This window comes from Haemorhous mexicanus, chromosome 1, assembly GCF_027477595.1.
Source record: "Haemorhous mexicanus isolate bHaeMex1 chromosome 1, bHaeMex1.pri, whole genome shotgun sequence".
NCBI classification, from domain to species: Eukaryota; Metazoa; Chordata; class Aves; order Passeriformes; family Fringillidae; genus Haemorhous; species Haemorhous mexicanus.
In genome coordinates, this window is record NC_082341.1 from 90,518,156 (window position 1) to 90,536,136 (window position 17,981).

General features: G+C 39.9%; 2 protein-coding genes across 7 annotated transcripts in view; one reads left to right on the plus strand and one right to left on the minus strand.

Moving 5' to 3' along the window:
• Nucleotides 1–3,603, plus strand: part of INVS (inversin) — an 84,239-nt gene extending 80,636 nt beyond the window's left edge. For all 3 annotated transcript variants that reach the window (XM_059855676.1, XM_059855685.1, XM_059855692.1), the window contains 2 exons: nt 499–579; nt 2,696–3,603. In XM_059855676.1, the coding sequence (XP_059711659.1) occupies nt 499–579; nt 2,696–2,811 (197 nt within the window). In that variant the 3' untranslated portion in view covers nt 2,812–3,603. The remainder of the gene's footprint in view (nt 1–498; nt 580–2,695) is intronic.
• Nucleotides 3,604–3,845: 242 nt separating this feature from the next.
• TEX10 (testis expressed 10) overlaps nt 3,846–17,981 on the minus strand; it is a 54,469-nt gene continuing 40,333 nt past the window's right edge. For all 4 annotated transcript variants that reach the window (XM_059855722.1, XM_059855731.1, XM_059855740.1 and 1 more), the window contains 4 exons: nt 8,560–8,640; nt 5,921–6,102; nt 4,747–4,957; nt 3,846–4,082 (listed from right to left, as the gene is read on the minus strand). In XM_059855722.1, coding sequence (XP_059711705.1) covers nt 3,969–4,082; nt 4,747–4,957; nt 5,921–6,102; nt 8,560–8,640 — 588 coding nt within the window. In that variant the 3' untranslated portion in view covers nt 3,846–3,968. The remainder of the gene's footprint in view (nt 4,083–4,746; nt 4,958–5,920; nt 6,103–8,559; nt 8,641–17,981) is intronic.

Genomic DNA, 17,981 nt, shown 5'->3' on the forward strand with positions numbered 1-17,981 from the left:
TGTGGTCTTCTTGGCAAGAGCAAGATTGTCTTTTATAATTTTGCACTGCTTTGCACTGTGCCTGAATGTGCACATGCAAAGGAATGCATCTTCAAGAGAAGGTAGAGGAAAAGTTTTGCTTCTAGACCTTGAGTTCCTTTACAGTGTGGATCACTGACAGAGTAAGGATATGCTAACCATGTGTACTTTAACAGGTGGTAAGTCACTTCTGTCATGGATCTGTAGCTTTGAGAACCAAAAATGATAAAATAAATTAAGCTAATAAATTTATTTTCCTTTTTTTTTTAATAGCAACTTTTTTTTTTTTTAATAGCAAGATGTATTTTAACATTAGTTAAATTTCAGTTGTGGTTGTCACGATTTTCTGTCATATGGAATGTCTCTTGAGTTTCCCCATAAAAAATGAGAGTACTTTTTAGGATAAAATAATGCTGTAGCTTACTGAAATAGTTTGTAGCTGTGTGATAAACACAGAGCTGTTCACACTGTTTGTTAAAGGGCGTTCTCAGGAAGGCAAAGTGTGTCAGTCAGCAAGATCTCCTTCTAAGCTGAAACTTTCTGATGTGCAGCTGGTCTCAGGTAAGACACATCTATTTGAAGAATACTTTGATGTTTATATACCTGAGATTGGTTTCTCCTTAGATAAGAAATCAATCTGTTTAAAGACTGGTCTGTCTTATCAAAATGCGTAACTAGTGGCAAACTGTTGTGATTGCACACTCCTTCCACCAGTTTTGGGATTGACTGAGCACTGCACTTCTGTCCTTGAGTGATTTGGATGAAAAACTTCTTTACTAAATGCCATTTGTCAGACTCTTTAAAGTGTATTATGGACTTACTTGGGATTGGGAGCTGTGGTGATGTTGGTGCTTCACCATGTGAAGGTTTAGTGCCCCGCTGGGCATTTGGTGTTCCTGGCTGTGCTACACCTCAGTCAGACAGGCCACAGCTAGATGGGAACACAGCAACTGCTTCAAGGAGTCAGAAGTGCAGGTAAGTTTCAAAGGAAAGTAAAATGCATTTTTCAAGTAGCTTAACACAACCCCGAAGTCAGAAGGAAATCCAACAGTGGACCTATCCTGGACTTCGTTAAAACTGTAGGTGAATTTCTGCCTCACTAAGAAGAGACAGAGGCCTTTTTCTTTCACTGTCTGGGAACTGTTTTAATTAAGAGGCATGACCAGACAGGTGTTTGATTGCCACCTCTTCATGCAGATACGAATCTAAATTTTAAAAGAGCTTTTAGCTCTTTTCGTTTAACTTTTCAGGACAACAGATCTCCCTGTCTTCTGAAATAAAAAGGCTTTCTCTTGAGGCTGGAGTGGCCTTTGCTTTCATAACTTGGTGACGAATAGGTTAGTGATAGGAACTCTGCCCAGTTCCTTTAGAACACTACCTACTTTTATTCACCTAATAGGAGCTCAGGGAACTTTAGCCCTTACTTAAAAGACAATAACATGTTTTTCATCTGCCTGCCTTTGTGCATGACAACATTACGTTTGTTGGAAAAGTTCAGAGCTGTCAGTGGCTAATGCCAGATACTCCGTTTCTGACGTAGGTGCCTGGAGTAGGTCAGAATGGACTGCTCAGTTTCACTCTTCCCTTGCAGAAGGTGCATCTGGGAAGGTGAAGGCTGACTGTCAGCCCGAGTTTTAATGTTCAGAGAGCTCGTGGAAGAAGCGTGCGGTGACAAATGTGTATTGTGGATTGACACCCAACTCAGTCAAACACTTTACACACTCTCTGCCTTCCCCTCTTCCAAAGGAAATGTTCAGTAAGGAAGGTGACAGGTAGAAAAGAGATGGGTTATAGAGACATGGGCTAAGTGCTTTGGAATATTCTGGCAAATAGGCCCTTTAAGATTGTTACAATTAAACATTTCAGAACTTGAAATTTGTTCTTTCTCCAGTTTGTTTGGCTTTTTAAAATTAAATAGATTCTTTCTGTCAATTCAGCAAGTGGCACTTAAAAGAGGTGCTCTGCAGCAGAACCAGACAGCCTTGTCCTTTGCTTCACTGTGGACATTAAAGTGTGTTCAAAGTTGCAAAGGAGCAGGTTTTGCAACTCTTGGCATTAGAAAGAGTCCTTAAGATGTGCTGAGTTCACACCCTCAATGAAACATTTGGATTTGCACTTGGGATGAACCCTTTATCCCATTCTAGCTTGGGATAAAGCATTGAAATGCTTGCAGCTAATCTTTACAAACCTGGGCAAGGAAAACTTGCATATTATTTATAGCACATTACAGGAAATAAAAAAAACATTGCATGAGCAATTCAGAGCACTCATTTTAGCCCGTGGACTAGCTTCCCTGACTTTCTAGAAAGAGCCCACTGCCTACCTCATGTTGCTAAAGATTGCTCAACACAATCTCTTTCTGCTCTTCAGCAAATTCAGCCAAGAGCAGTGTTAGTCTGGAGCCCTACATTCATTTATGGGAGTGAACCTCACTGTGCCCCTGGGAGGCTGAAGTCCCACCCGCAGCAGCAGCATCATCAGTGTTCCTTCCACACGAGCTGTACCCAGTGCTGCAAAAACCAAACTCCACTGAGAGACAATCAGCAGTGAGATGCCAGGAAAAAGGCGTTTTCTGCTCCCAGCAGATTTGCTGCTTATGAAATCTAGAACACAGTGTAGATGAAGCTGCTTTTGACCCACTAGGGTTACTCATCAAAACTATTTTGTTCTTTTACAGTGAGCAACTTACAGTGTGTTAATTTGTTGGAGAACATGGGAAAATCAAGGCAATTTTCATACAACATGAGACCAACCACTGCTGCAAAACCAAAAAATGCAAGACTGAAGCATTAAGCAAAAAAATGTTTGGAATTTAAAATCCATTCCAGTACAGCTGTTATCTTTCATAATGTATAAGCCATCTCTGATATATTAAACTTGAACATTTTCAGTTTTGTATTATCACAGCATTACATGCCAAGCAGACTGCTAAGGAGCTGGACTCATTTTGTGTACAAACTCTTTTTTAAATGCAACTGTTAATTTCTTTATCAACACAGGATGAAATCTGAATTGCATTTGAAGACAGAAAATGAAACACTAAGCCCAGTATTGCAATAACATTGTAGAGGCAATCAAAGCTTTCCATTGCAAAAAGTAGGAATTTTGAATGTGTTCATCAAACTGCATTTCATAAAAAGAGGGAAACTGTACTAAAGATACTACAGTTCTGAGAGACCAATGTTCAATTTTACCTCAAGTTCATTAAATTAATCTCAAAATCCAAGCAGGAATGGAAGAACAGCCTTCATGCTCCACTTCTCTACTAAAGAAACACTTTTTCCTTATTTAACTATGGATTTGGAAGGAAGTATAGACATGTTGACACAAAACACTAAAGAAATTGCTTTCATAACCTATGGAAACTATTAAGGGCTGTGTTTTCTACCCTTTGAAATTATCACCAATGTTTTAAATAACTCTTTTTCTATGTGCATTAAATAGAGATGCAAGAAAAGATGGGCCCTATTCTAGGAAAAAAAAAATTCTTGTAATAGCTTTGGAGCTGCCACAGTGTACAGTATTTACCTTGCACAAAGTATTTAAAAATATGAACTCAGCAAAAATAAAAAATGTTACTCTAAAGCCTTTTGTTTTCTAATTTTTTTTTTCTACTTGATACTACACAATTCCATTGTTTTTTAAAATAATGTGATGTTTCAAAATAATAGATGAGCAGAGTCAGTTGAAGTCTGTTTCTCTGCAAGCTCTTCAGCATCAAGGACTGGACTTGCTTTAACACCCCTCACAGTGGTCACCACATTTTACTAAAACACTACTTTCCAGTAAGATCTTACTTGCTTGAAAAAAAAAAGGCAATAGAGGTATTGCAGTTCTCTGTAAAATTTTTATTGTTTCACTTACAAAAAAATTGACAAGCTTTGTTCCAACATCTTCCATTCAAAACTAAATAGAAGTAAATGCTTTACAATAAATGCAGTTTGACCTCTTCAATATACTGTGTTTATAGGGCCAGGTGTCTGGGGATGAGAGGCAAGGTAGATGTTGAAACAGTAATGGAGGTCTGTGAGCCACTGCTCCTGAACTTCACCGCTCTTCAGTGTCTAGAAAGGAGAAAAAAGGTAAAACTCAAGCATTTGCAAAACTTGGCTTTGTTATTACAGGTAATGAGGTGCACTGTTAAAGGTACAAGACAGGCCTGTTCCCCTGCAAACAGTGACATTGTTCTTCTCTTTTATACATTTCAACACAGTGTGTCTGTTATAGCCCAAATAATAAAGTGTTACAACTGGGTACATTAAGTCATTGCATTACCAAGTGTGTGAGTTAACACCAGATGTGCTTTCCTTACTCTTAATTAGAATGGCACACTTTGCAATTCAGCAATTTATAGGCAATTAAAATGCAAATGAACGTGGTGCTACCAGTGCAGGAGACCACCCCAGCCCAATCTAAGGAGAACTGCTTCCAACAGCCAAGCCCAGCCCAGGAATTCCCTCTTCACAGGATTATGTAGGTGGCTTAAAAAACCCAACAAGAGCAAATCCAACCCACCCACGGTGGAACAGCACAACAACTGGTTGTAGCATTTTCAACACTAAAGAGAAACAACCCCCTCCTAACCTGCAGGTTAGAGAACCTCACCATAGTGTCTTACATCTGCTTTCACCACCACTGTTTGCAAACAGCTCTTCTTGACCCTTTGGAATGATTTTTAAAAATAAACATGACATAGATGTGGTGTCTGGGAAACGAGAAGTTTCATACCATGATGTCCTTGATGATCTGCTGCACCAGAAACTCGTTTGTGATCATATGGCTCCTGAGCTGCCCGTGCTGCATTAGCAGGCGAAGAAGCTGAGCAACAACGGGCAGCTCTTCCCGACAGATCCTGCTCACTTGCAGGCTTTGCAGCATCAGCCTCAGCAGCCGTGGCAGGAGTGCTAATGCAGAAATGCATGATCTCCACAGCATGTCCCTGAGAGGAAAAGATAATCAAAACTGAAATGATTGAGGACACACATTTCAAGGATGCTTCTGTGAACTGGCTGCATGGCTGTACAAGGAAACCTGCTTCTGTGGATCCAATCACACCAGTTGCATTCACCAGAATTAGTGGCAAAACAGAAAATCTGTACCAGAAAATGCCAAACTTGAAAATATTCCAGAATTTTGTACAGCACTGGAAAAACATTAAGGCTCTGCCCAGGAAGATGTAAATGTTGCCTTATCTCTCATGTAGTGCAATTTCTGCTTCATGCAGCTGCAAAGAGGTTTTTGTTTCAGTCACTTTTCAGGTACACCTGAAGCTTTGTTTAAGATTCATAAGAAGTTAAATCATGGACTCAGCTATTTGTGATATGCAAGTCATTAAATACAGTAAGAGAAGAAGGACTTGGGCTTTGAATTTTCAGGAAGCTTCAAACAACTTTTCTGTATATGGAAAAATCTGACATGTTTAAAGACACTCCTGCATTTCAGGGGAATTTATTTGAACTCATTATCTGCAGCTTTTGGGTTTTTTAAATCAAATGGCTTTGCAGTCTATGTAATGATGCCTAGGAAGTTTTAAAACTGAACCATCAGATCAGTTAAGAGTATATACTCATAAAGCCAAATCCTTTACATGGTGCGTTTCAATGTATCTGATGAAGCTGAGGTTAAAGATTAAGGTATAAATATCCAGCTTTACAAAATCAGGATGGTTTTGACATCCAAGTAGAACAATTTGAGAAGAAACCTTCTTCAGTAACTGTTTTAAGTAATTCCTGGTAACTTTGCAGGTATTTTTCTTAAATCTAAGTACTGATTTGAAGTAAGCAAAAGAGAAACAGGAAAAAAAACCCCTCTGAGGGGAGGGGGGTGGTATCCTTTCTTTTCACATCTCTAAATACTTGTGGCTGCAAAGACAGAGACAAGATGGTAAGAAGAGCAGCTTTACCTTTTCTGTAAATGTTCTGCATCCTCTCTGTCTATAGTTAGCAGAAAGTACAGAAGACTGTAACAACAAGAGGCCAAGAACCTGTGCAGGTTTTCACTTATGATGCAGGCTTGATCCAAGAGCTTATTTATGGCACATAGAACAGATCCAGCTGTGCTATCGGGTATTACAACCAATCCAACCTGTATTAAAACAAGACAAAAAAAAACCCAACAACCCAAGTTCATCACTTTATACAAAAGATTTTTTGCTGGGATACAAACAAACAGAGCTTTCCTGTGGTGACATGTATTACTTTGTTTCTGTTCAAACTCTACAGACCACTGCATTTTTTCAAATCCCTGCTTTCCCAGTGAATTGCCACCCATACCAACAGAAGGTTAAATTGACATCTTCATTCCATGCCTTCTAAACAAAGACTCATCTCAAACATATTTGCAAAACACAGCACTGCTTTGAGCCTTGCTCTGAATGACAATGCAGGCACAAACAATCTTCTGGGCAGAACAGGTCTTTCCTTTTAAGCATATATCATGGGACTGGGAAGGCCTTCCGAGTCTTGAAATGGCAGTGAGCAGTCATTGAGGTAGAAGGAAACTCTGATTTATGCTACAGAAAAGAAAGCTTCTTCTGGATTGTCACCAGGGTGAGTCTCCTTTGAAGCCCAACAGGAGCTTTATGAACCAAGGTTAATCAAAGCTAATGAAATACATGGTGAGCACAAAGTGGGGTGATGTTCTACCTTTGTTAAAGAGAGAACATCATCTTGAGTAAGGATTTTATAGGCATGATAAATAATTTAGAAAAAATTCTTGGTTTTTGTAGAGGCAGTGAATTAGAAAGCAATTTAAATTTTGAAGTACTATGGAGTAAGTACTCTAGATTTTTGTCTTGTAAAGCCATAAAAAAATCATGCACTGCTAGTGTGGCACCATTTACCTTTAAAGAACTATTTAAAGAATTTGAGTGTAGTCTAATTTGCTCACCTGCAAGTACACTGTTTTAAGCTGACAGAGGGAATTAGTTCCCTTAACAAGGTCAGCTGTTTCTTTCAGAAATGTTTAGAAAAAAGATCAATAAAGTACAAGCTACATAAATGTGAAATGTGTTTCATTCATACCATTACTTGTGAGAGGTAAGAGATACAATTTCAGCTCGTAGTTATTCTGTAAGTCCTTCCAGCCTAAGACACTGGGTGTATTTCAAGGCCACAAGCACAGACTGCTGTCCCAGGCTGACCTGTGCCAGTCAGGTGCAGAGGCAGGAGGAGGATGATGATGGTCTTTTGCCTGACAAAAGGTGGGACTGCAGCTGTCACCATGACCCTGCTGAATACTACAGGACACTGAGGCACCAAACAATTAAACCAAGTAACATTCTTCCTGATCAACTGTAAGTAAGAAATAATAGCAGCAATCTAGATGGATAAAAAGAACCATCCCGAAGACCAACTGAGCCAACACTACTGATGGAATGTGCTGGTCAGCCAGTCTGAAAGATGACAGGAACAGAGACATTTCAATTTATACAAGTCCAGTAGATGAGGCTGGTCAGGTAAGTTCTCATATAGGATGTTGCCTGTGTGATGACTTTACTCCCTGAGAGGTGTCAGCAGCCAGTTGGAGACCTTGGGCAGCAGCCTTGCCAACCATAAAACCCCACTTAATGGTTTGCTCTCAAAGGGACAGGGCAGTAGAACATATAAGCCTTTTTAAAGTTGAATTAAGTCAGCATCCACCCCTAAAAATCCAGACTATGGTTATAGGTAAGCTACTCCCTATGGAAGCTTTGGTCTAGTAACTTCTCGGTATGGCTCCAAGCAGGGAATGGCAGACACTGGTTGGATCACAGAACCACCCTGACAGCAGGGCAGGGGCAGACCGTGTTGTTCTCCTTCTCATCAGGCAGCATCACAGGGAACTGCAGATTCAGTCCCTGACCATTCTGTTACCCAGCTCTGGCTTTGCCATCCCCATCCTCAGCTCAGGCGTGTTCAGGATAGAAGACAGGCTGTAAAACCCACAGAATGCGTCTGGTTGGGATCACAGTGGTCATCTGGTCCAACCTCTCTGCCCTGCTCAAGCATGGTCACCCCAAAGCACATGGCACAGGATTGTGTCCAGACAGTTCTTGAGTACCTCCAGTGAGGGAGACTCCATATCATTTTCAGGACACAGTCAACCACACAGTAAAGTTCTTCCTCATGATCAAGTGGAGTTTCCTGAGCATCAGTTTCTGCCTGTTGCCTCCTGTCCTATTGCTCAGCACCACAAAGAACCTGGCATCCATAATCTTGGAATTCTTTAGATACTTACATACATAGATGAAGTAAAAAAACTCATCTAAAGCTGTTGTTTGCTCTTTTGAAAAGCAAACCAAACCAAGAAGTGTTTCATTTATAGACTAACTGCCTTGAAGACAAACTCAAGTATTCACAAATCTGAGCAAAATTACACATATAAGTTTACATACCAACAGTTATCATGTATTTTTTAAACTCACCCAAATCTTGTTTAAAGCTTTTTCAAATGCTGAAAGTATACATTAAATACACAGGATAAGTGGATTTGAGGATTAATGAGACTGCTAGCAAATTTATCAAAAGGAAATTTCAACGTAGAAGACAAAATGGTACTTACCAGATATTTACAGATGCCAGTCTGGAGGATGTCAAAACACTGACTTTGTGAGGGTACAGTGGACAAGCTGTGACAGATCACCTGTTTTAATAAAACAAAGTTATATTTAAGCATTCCAAATGCAACCAGCAATCACTCAGTGTGCAGTCATTCTTTGCTGACAGACCTAAATCCAAAGAACCTACAGGGACATGCAGCAGCTTTGTCTCAAAGCACTGATTCTTCCAGTGTAGAAGAGTAGCATTGTCAGCATAAGTTTTTCCGTGCTTAAAGAGATGATGGTCTACACCATTAGGTTTTTTGAGAAAGGCTCTCTGCATTCTATATATGTGATAGAAGGCCAAAAATAATCTATCAAGCTAGACTGCTACACCAAGCCTCCAAATGCCTTCCCTCGGAGCTAAAGAATTTCAGAAAACAACCTCCCAAGTAACTGTGTCAAGCATGAAACAGGGATCACAGTGAAACAGAAAAGTAATACAACAAAGAAGACTGTAGCAAAGATCCATTTTCAACATATTTTCCTCTTCAGTGCCAAAAATGTTGTGGTCAAAAATGATACAAAATGGAAAATCTTGTTTTATGAACTGCATAAAACTTTCTGGTGCTTGTATAATCAGGCACTAGCAAACTACCATGAAATGTTCTATGTCTCCTGAAGAGGGTAAAGAAACCAGAACTCCAGCAGAACTGCTGGTAAGCTGTACTGCAATCCTGAGTAGATGGCTTTCTCTGTTCCTCTTTTCCTTCCCCTCTATTCCAATGATTCACAACCTAGTTGGAGAGCTTGGATGCCCTCCCTCTGTTCACATTCACTGCTTATCTCACCAGAGTGGCAACTAAAGCCTCTGGAGAAGCCAACATGCACAGCACAAGTGCATTATCAGACCATGAGCAATTGTGATGTCCTGCTAAGGACAAGGAAGATGGAAGAACCAATACGTGAGGAATGGAATCCTCTCGTTGTGCTTAAGGGAATCAGAGAGCAGCAAGATCAGATGTTTGAAGGATGAGAGAATTCAAGTCCATGAATTTTACAAATATCTTGACTAAGCAAAATGTATTCCTCTAAGATCCCTCATGACTCAAAATCTAAAGAGAACTTGCACAGGAGGATCTGACCTGAGGGAATAAATTCTGTGATACTGTTTTGGTTTTGAGACTTCAGTTGGATCAGACAGGTCAAGACACCCAAATGACATAATGACAAAATAGAACATATCAACCACGTTGTGTCAAAAATAATAGTCCACAACATTTGCAGCTGAAGGATGGGAAAGAACCATTAGCTCAAGGTCCTGTGGTATGAAAACTCAGCTTTAACTAATGTGGATGCCAGTGCTGGTTTAGTCAGAAATGGCCAAGAGGCATCATTTGTGGTGACACAGAAGGGCACTCAGCTTTTTCCAAAATTACATGCCACACCTGTTTTTAGCCCTGCTTATGCCAGCCAAATTTAGGAGATCCTTAACACATCTGCCTAGTGGCACATAACATTGTTGAGCTGTCAGGACATTGCTCATGTTCATCAGCATCACAGGTGTAGTGCAAGTGTTTTGTTTGACTAGCAGGACTATTTAAAAGACAATTTCATAGATACTCTTGCACTGAATACCTTTACTATACATTTATTTTATAATGAAACAATATTATTAAAACTGAGTACACCATCCTAAATATAGTAGGGCTTTTGTCCACTGCAATTTGAAAGTGATAAAATATTAAGTACTCTGGAATATTCCCAAGAAATCCCCTCAAAACATCTGTGTTATTAGTAGTGTCAAGGAATAAAGTCAAGCTGCAACAGAGGTTATTACTGGGGACTGTCATGTCAAGGACAAACTGTGACACCAATCTGACCTGGTATTTTAATGAGCAGCACTTACACAAAAGGTAAAGCTGCACTCATGAAATCTGTTGGGTGACAGCTCCCAGCTGAGAAACCCTGCCAAGGCAGGAGGACTGGACTAACCTATGCAAAAGATCATGCAGGTTTGATGAGTAACAGCTACAGAAAAAATTCAGTGAAAAAAAGTGGTGGGTCATGTGCCTGGAGACTGATAAAAACTTCTGTTTGCAGCTATGAGTTTTACCAGTTGGAAATGAGAAGAAAATTCTGTAACAGCTGACCACAAGTGGTTGTGATACAACCACAAAATGGGCAGATGTTACTTCAGGATGTAAAAATAAAGATAATCCCAACAGAAGTGCTCAGACAGAATAAGGATCATCTCTTCAATGCTACTCTGTAAGATCTTACTTAGAATTAGACCATTTCTGACATACTGTGCAAAGTAGGAGCCACTCATTTTCAGGAAAGGCAAATTCAAACCAGACAGAAAAACTGCACAAAGAGAGATCCTGTCTTACCGGTGTCAAGGGAAAGAACTGAACCTGCCTGGGCTGGCAAAGTGACACCCAAGAAGGGATCACATTGTCACTTACAAAGTGGTTTAAAACGCTGCACCAAAACAAATGTAACCAAACAACAACTAAACATAACAGTGATCATGACTGGCTGGGAACGCAGGAGAGATGGAAACTGGAAAGGATGATTACAAAAGGAGAAAATGCAGGAGACATTTGTTGCTCATAGGGCAGAGCTTGGGCACTTTACATAGGGGTATGCCAGGCGCTTGTGAGCACATCACATCAGACACGGTGTGCCTGAGAGATCCCTTTTGATTCAGTACAGACCCACAAATTAAAGACCTTGAAGGCAAATCCACCAGACCCACCCAACAAAAATACAGCTTTGTTATTAATATTTCACCCTTAGGACTACGTCCCTGGAAAAAGCCCACCATCCACTGAGGCTCTCCCTGAGAGGACAAGTTGTAGGAGCGTTTCATTACAGGTACAATATGCCCTTCTGGCATAGATTCTTCCCCAACTGGCAAGGAAAACAGGCACTACTGGACAGCACCATAATTCCTTAGAAGGGTTGTGGTAAAGTGCAGGTTGATTTTTCAATCTTTTAGATCTTTTGGACCCTCAAAACAGCACCACCATTCCCCACATCACTTCTGTTTTCCTATAATTAAGTGGGAGAGGCAATTCTTTTCAATTCCATAAATTAAATCCTGCTTGAAATGGCTTTTATACCAAATGCCTGTTATAAAAAGTGTAACTGAAACATTTTTAGACATGGAAATGAAAGGAAAAGAAAACTTAATTATCACATGAAAATTAGTATTTTCCCTGACAATTTATTTTCCTTAGGCAAGGTTTTGCATGATTTTTAATTTCCATAATAAAATGTCACAGCTGATTCATTACATTACATTTGATTAACATTTATCACATATTTGGCACATTCATAGATTGATTTTGGACCAAAGCCAGAGTAGTTTTGTTTCAGAGCAATCCTGAAGCGAATGGACTGAGAACAGACATTTTTGATCAGGGAGGGGTGGGTTTTTACTTTTTGAGGCAAGTATTTTATAACAGGTTTGGCTTAGGCTTAGACATTTTATTGGGGTGCTTTTCTCTTTTCTTTTTGATTTTGTTTGAATGTTCACTTGAATAAATTAACCGAAAGAAAATAATTCTCTTAAACACAGGGATTATCTGTTATCATTATGCAGTAAATGCTTCAGGCCCTGTAATCCACTGGCAGATTTTCAAATCAAACCCTATTGATCAGACAAGCCCAAGTATCATGAGCCACACAACCACAACAGCAGATTCCCTACTGGTGCTTTGGGAAGGCATTGCTACAGGGGCCTCCTTGCCTGCCACACTGAAGACAAACTCCAACAGCAGCCAACCACAACAGGGAAGAAAAAAACAACAACAAAAAACCACTACAAAACAAAACAACCCCAAACAAACAAATTAAACAAACTAACAAAAATGCTGGAAAGGCCCCTCAGAAGCACAGAGTGACCCAGGTTTTTTGGAGATCCTGACACCATGGAGTATTTTACTTCAACTGGATGAGTTAAAAGCATTTTTGCCACTGACAGAGACAGCCCCCCTGACTGACAATACAATCCCACACAGGCTTTTCACAGCTCTAATGCAGAATCAGAGGAATTCATCAATTTAATGTTGTTCATCTCTAAGATGCTCTTGCCTCCAGAAGACAGAGTTGGGATGATCCAAGGAAGCCCAGTCTCAGTGTGAGCCCTCATGGCAACAGGAACAAGCACACCTGATGAACCGAAACGAATGTTTTGTTCATTACTGAACTGTTCCCACTCCCTCAATGCTTCCTGTAACACAACAGAATCCTGATTCAAAGTCTTAAGGAAACTACTAATAATCAGCAACTGTCCAGAGAAAATTTTTCTATTATTTCAAGTTTAGTCGTGTTGCAAAGTACTCTTTTTTCAAAGAAAAACACTCACCTTTCTCTGAAGACACAAGTAGGAGCACAGAGAGGAACCCAAGCAAGAAGGAATGACAGTGGATCGAGTATTTTAGCACGCCACTATGTGGAGTCAAACCAAAGGCAGTTCAGACTCCCTGAGAAATGATTTTATTAAAAAAAGAAAGTTGGCATACACCAGATACTATAACCTAAGGTGAACTTTAAAATATATTTTTCAACTCCCATTGACATGGGCCTCAGACATGGATAACTAAAATGTAACAGGCTGTTCTGTGGTGAATTCCCCAGCCCTCATGAAATGCCTGTTTGGAGCAGGACTGTATCCAGTGTAACATGTTAGTGCAGAGCATAGAAAACGAGAAGTTTTCAGGTGATGGGGCAGGCAATGAAGCTTGGCTTCTGAAGCTTGGCCAGCTCCCCCGAAGCACTCTCACTTATCAGACACTGTACTCCCCTGACAGGTGCTGCTTCTCCTTCTGAAATAAATTGATTTGACAGGGCAATATTAACAGTGCCCTGAGTTGTTGAGAAAGCTGCGTACAACAAGAGATCTTTGTTCATCTGCCTTGGGTAAGCTCACAGGGGTGGATATGAAAGATATTCCTGATTCACTGACTCCAGAAAAAAAACCAAAACTAACAAAATCCCATAAAAACCTCCACATGAAAACCCTACACACTCACAATAAAACAAAATAAAACCTAAGTTAAAAAAAAGAAACAGCCAAAAAGAGGAACAGAGTCTTCAGGAGAACAATACACAGGTGAGCAACAAGGGAAAAAAACACACTATTGGGCTAATTTTACATTCAGGGTAGCAAAATGGGAATGCAAAAACTTATTTAAGAATTATAAATGTTTATGATGTCCCACATATTGACAGAGACTTGGTATTTCCAAAGACTTAGAAGAATTATGACACACAGTTCATGTCCTGGTTACAGTGTAAATGCAGCACACAAACTCATTGCATCTGCTAACTGTGATGCTTGCCTGGCTGCAGGCTCCTTGGCTGTGACACGAGGTCTGATACAAAATCTGTATTTGGGAATCAATTAAACTAAGTGAAGTTATCTTTATTTGCCACTGGACACAAATACCTGAATGGCAAGCACCACAGCTCACCTCCTGTGCAACAACTTGATCGTGTGTTCAAGTCTGGGTACCAGCAAGATTTGGTGCTACCAGGCAGGGAGGGCTAGAGACAATCACCCTGGTTCTCTAAGTGAGGGGCATTTCTGAAAACACTGTTATTAGCAAAACCAGGGGTTAAGCTCAACAGCCACTGTGCTATCCAAGAGTGCACAAAGCCATACCTGAAGAACATCACAGGTCAGGTTCTCTTCTCAGAGCCATCTTACTAACAAAGTTCAAAAAAAGGACACCACAAAACAGCTTTTGTTTCATCCTCTTGCAGCCATAATATGCCCTTCTTTCATGGCTCTGCAGCTTCCTCACAGCTATAAAATGCCACCACAGCAAATTGCTCCTCCTCTGGATGCCTCCTCGTCAGACTACATGCAGGACAGTCACAGGAACACCTGATGTTGAAGTCTCCAAATTCACCTGCCTCTTCTACAAACAAAAGGACGTGAAAACACAGAAAACCCAACACTTAGCTCTTGTCCCAAAGAGCCTGTCTTTCTAAGCAAACGTAGGTTAGGTATCACAAGCCAGGATTTGAATATAAAGCACGATACACAGTAGCTGTGGAGTTGTAAATTCATGCTCACTATGTGCAGTAACACTGCAGTGAGCTCTCAGCTCCAAGGTGTTACAAGATATGCTGGAAGTGTATGATGCAGGTACAGTGGAGCACTGGCCTGAAGATCAGCTTAGGTTTTCTGGAAGTTTGTGTTTTACTGTTTGTAATTTACTGGTGGGGGCTAGTTTTGGTGCTTTTTTGTTTGCTTGGGGTTTAAATGTTACATCTTATGAAAGAGATCTTTAAAGAGCTTTATTAATTTTAGGAGGCATTCCTTTTACTTAAATTCTTTCCCTTCTATTTCTCTGGACTTTGCACTACTTTCCAAGAAAGTAATTATTTTCACCTCTAAACATTAAAGCTGGGATAGGATGTAGCTTTACTACATGCTAACGGGTTTATACAGAATTTTTTGTCTTCCTTAAAGAAAATTAAAGTTGCACTCTATTCCTAGTTTAGAAGGAAATTTTATTTAGAAGGAAGTTTATTTACCCTCAGCTGCCTTTTCTCCCTAATGTAACGTTGACCTGTAAATCTCAATAAAGACAACAAGCTGAAATCTTTCAGGAACTTCAATTCAAAAATCTAAATTGCAAAAATTTTTTAGGAATTTTTTAAAGCATTAATCTCTGCTTCAAATTAAGCTACAGCACTCCAATACCACCATTTACTTCTCAAGGCAAACACCCTTGCAGGGCTTTTAATTTACATCCACTGACTTGCTATCTTTATTGATTGGCTGTAATTTTTTCATAGCACATCTCTACAGATCCAGCCTTCCCAACTGTATTTCACTGATAAGACTGAACAGGTTTGGACACAGATTAATGTATTACACTACATGCATCTCCAAGCTTTTGAATTCAAGTCTGCTTTTAAAAGCAGCTGACCTTCCCTAGTGTTTGCTCTTAAACATTTTAAACAATTAGTTGAATATTTTATTTCTTTGAGTTAGCTGTGGGCTCGATACAGCTCTGGAATCTCGACTTCAAGCAAACTCTCCAATTATCATTTGCTTTCCCCCTCTGAAATGTTCAACCATCACAAACATCAAAAATTACAACAGAAATTACCATGTATACACTGTTACCTTGTTAAACTCTTCATTTCTCTGGGCACTTTTTCATTCGATCCTGCCAGAGCAATTCAATTACAGGGGAGTGAACAATATCACTGACAAACACTATGGGCACAGTTAAAATGAGCCAAGGCTGAAGCTCTTCCCTCGGGCTGCAACCATTTATTCTGGAGTCCCATTTATTTCAGCTACAGGGGGGTGATTTTTAAATAATTGGCTTCAACAAGACAGAAGTAATTTTAAGCAGAAGTTCCTCCAGAAAAAGAACCAATGTTCCCACATTTAACATCTTTTTTAGACAAATCATGAAGACTAACCTTTAAACGCTGCTTTGCATAGCTCTAAAGAGACACTTTTCTGAAGCATTGCTTCTTAACTTAAAATCACCACTATTTAAAAGCTTCCAAAAAAAAAAAAAAAAAGCTTCCCATGGTTTCAGATTGCCACGATTCCAATTCCAAACCACTCTCTAGTCAAAAGAAAAGTAAATTACAAACAATATCCATCTGAAAACAGGTTTTGTTAAAAACTACCTAAAAGCATTACTTCCTATCACAAGTGCATTTGTTACTGTTATCCACATGCTACCAAGTGCCCTGGCTATAATAACACTCCAGAAGTCCAAACTGCTGTTTGAAAATGCCCCAAGTTATTCTCTTCCTTTTCAGAAAAGAAGTTGCCCTTTCTCCAGAGGCACACTGCTTTTTCCCCCAAATCTGACAGGCATACGTTACACATGAAATTCCCTCTTCCAGCTCTTTACCCATGGAAACACACATCACCCATCGCACAGCTACGGACAGAAAGGTGGGACTGCCTTTCCCTACACTGGGTAACAAATTTGAGCAGTGAGCAGTAAGGCCAACAAGCTGTGGCCTCCAGATTCCCACCTGGGACCCTTCTTCAGTCCCACCACCCCTGCTGCTCCTGCCTCACAACCCCGACACCCTGCTGGCCGAGCGACAGCCCCTGCAGGCTGGGTGCTGCCAAGCAGGATGCTGGAATAGAGTTATAACCCACCCTGCTCTAACCTAGAGATTTTTCTCTTCCACCTGCTTATTTTCATAGAACTTATGGGGAATTAGTATTTGCAACTTGATTCTTTTCAGCAGAGAGCTAAAAACTAAGAATGGTTTAGACAAAACTAGACGTGGAAGAAATGAAAGAAGACAGTGGAAGGACTAATAGGAATCTGATCACTAGTCTCATTTATTGACAGGAAACCAGGCCATCAAATTCTGATTCCATCAGAGTTCCTTATTTATTTTCACCCACATTAAAATACTTTTCCATTGAGAGGAAATCCTGAATTACAGCTACATAGTGAGAACTCTGAAACAAACAATTCTCAACACAGAGTAGAGGCCTGATCTGAAGCCAACAAGCACTGTTCTCATTTAGCAGGTATTTAAAATTACTACAAATATTCTGCTTAACATTACAGCATCGCCTTGTCCTTCCTTATGCAGCAAGGGAACAGATGAAAGGTTAGCATTCAGAAGCTCTGCACTATACCAAATTCCACCAAAAGCATGACTAATTCAAGCCGGGGTTTATTATTTCCTGTAGCACTTCTCTATCTAAATAAAGCCATTTTCTGCTACAGCTAAAAATATTTTGACTCCAAAATTCTACCACACCTCGAACTATCTCCACTTGGAAGAAGGCAGCCTCCAAACCTACCTCCCTCACACTCAATGCACATGGAACCCTCATATCACACAGTGCTTCCAGACACCCTAGAAGAGCCTCATGATTTGCTGGCAGTCTTCTTCTCCCCAGAGCCTGCAACTCTGGGCTTTGCTTTTCTGGCTGGGATTTTTTTGTTGTTGCTGTTTAGGGTTTTTTTTTTCCCTTTTGACAACATATTAGATTGTTCAGTACCTAGTGAAAACTACTTGATCTACAAAAAGTATTCCTGTGCAGCTTGTGGCAAATCTTGAATGCAAAGGTTTTTAACAAGCTTGCCTTTTTCTTTTTTTTCTTCTTTACCTTCTTGGTTTTAAAAAATTGTCCAGACACCAAATCCCAAGGTTTTAATGGACTACAGTCCCCAGAACATTTTTTTCAGAAATTGAGCATTATATACCATATTGGTTAACATGTTTGAGGTTGGAGAACAGTACCCATAAGAAGAAAAGATAAAACCCCCAAAACTTAAAGAACACAGTGCTGTATTAGATACTTAAACACAGAGAAAAAAGTAATCTAAAAGCTGAAGAGCTTCAGCATGGTTTTGTTTATGCATCATTTACCATATCTGCATCTGAAATCAAAACCAGATGAGTGAAAACTGAATGTAGT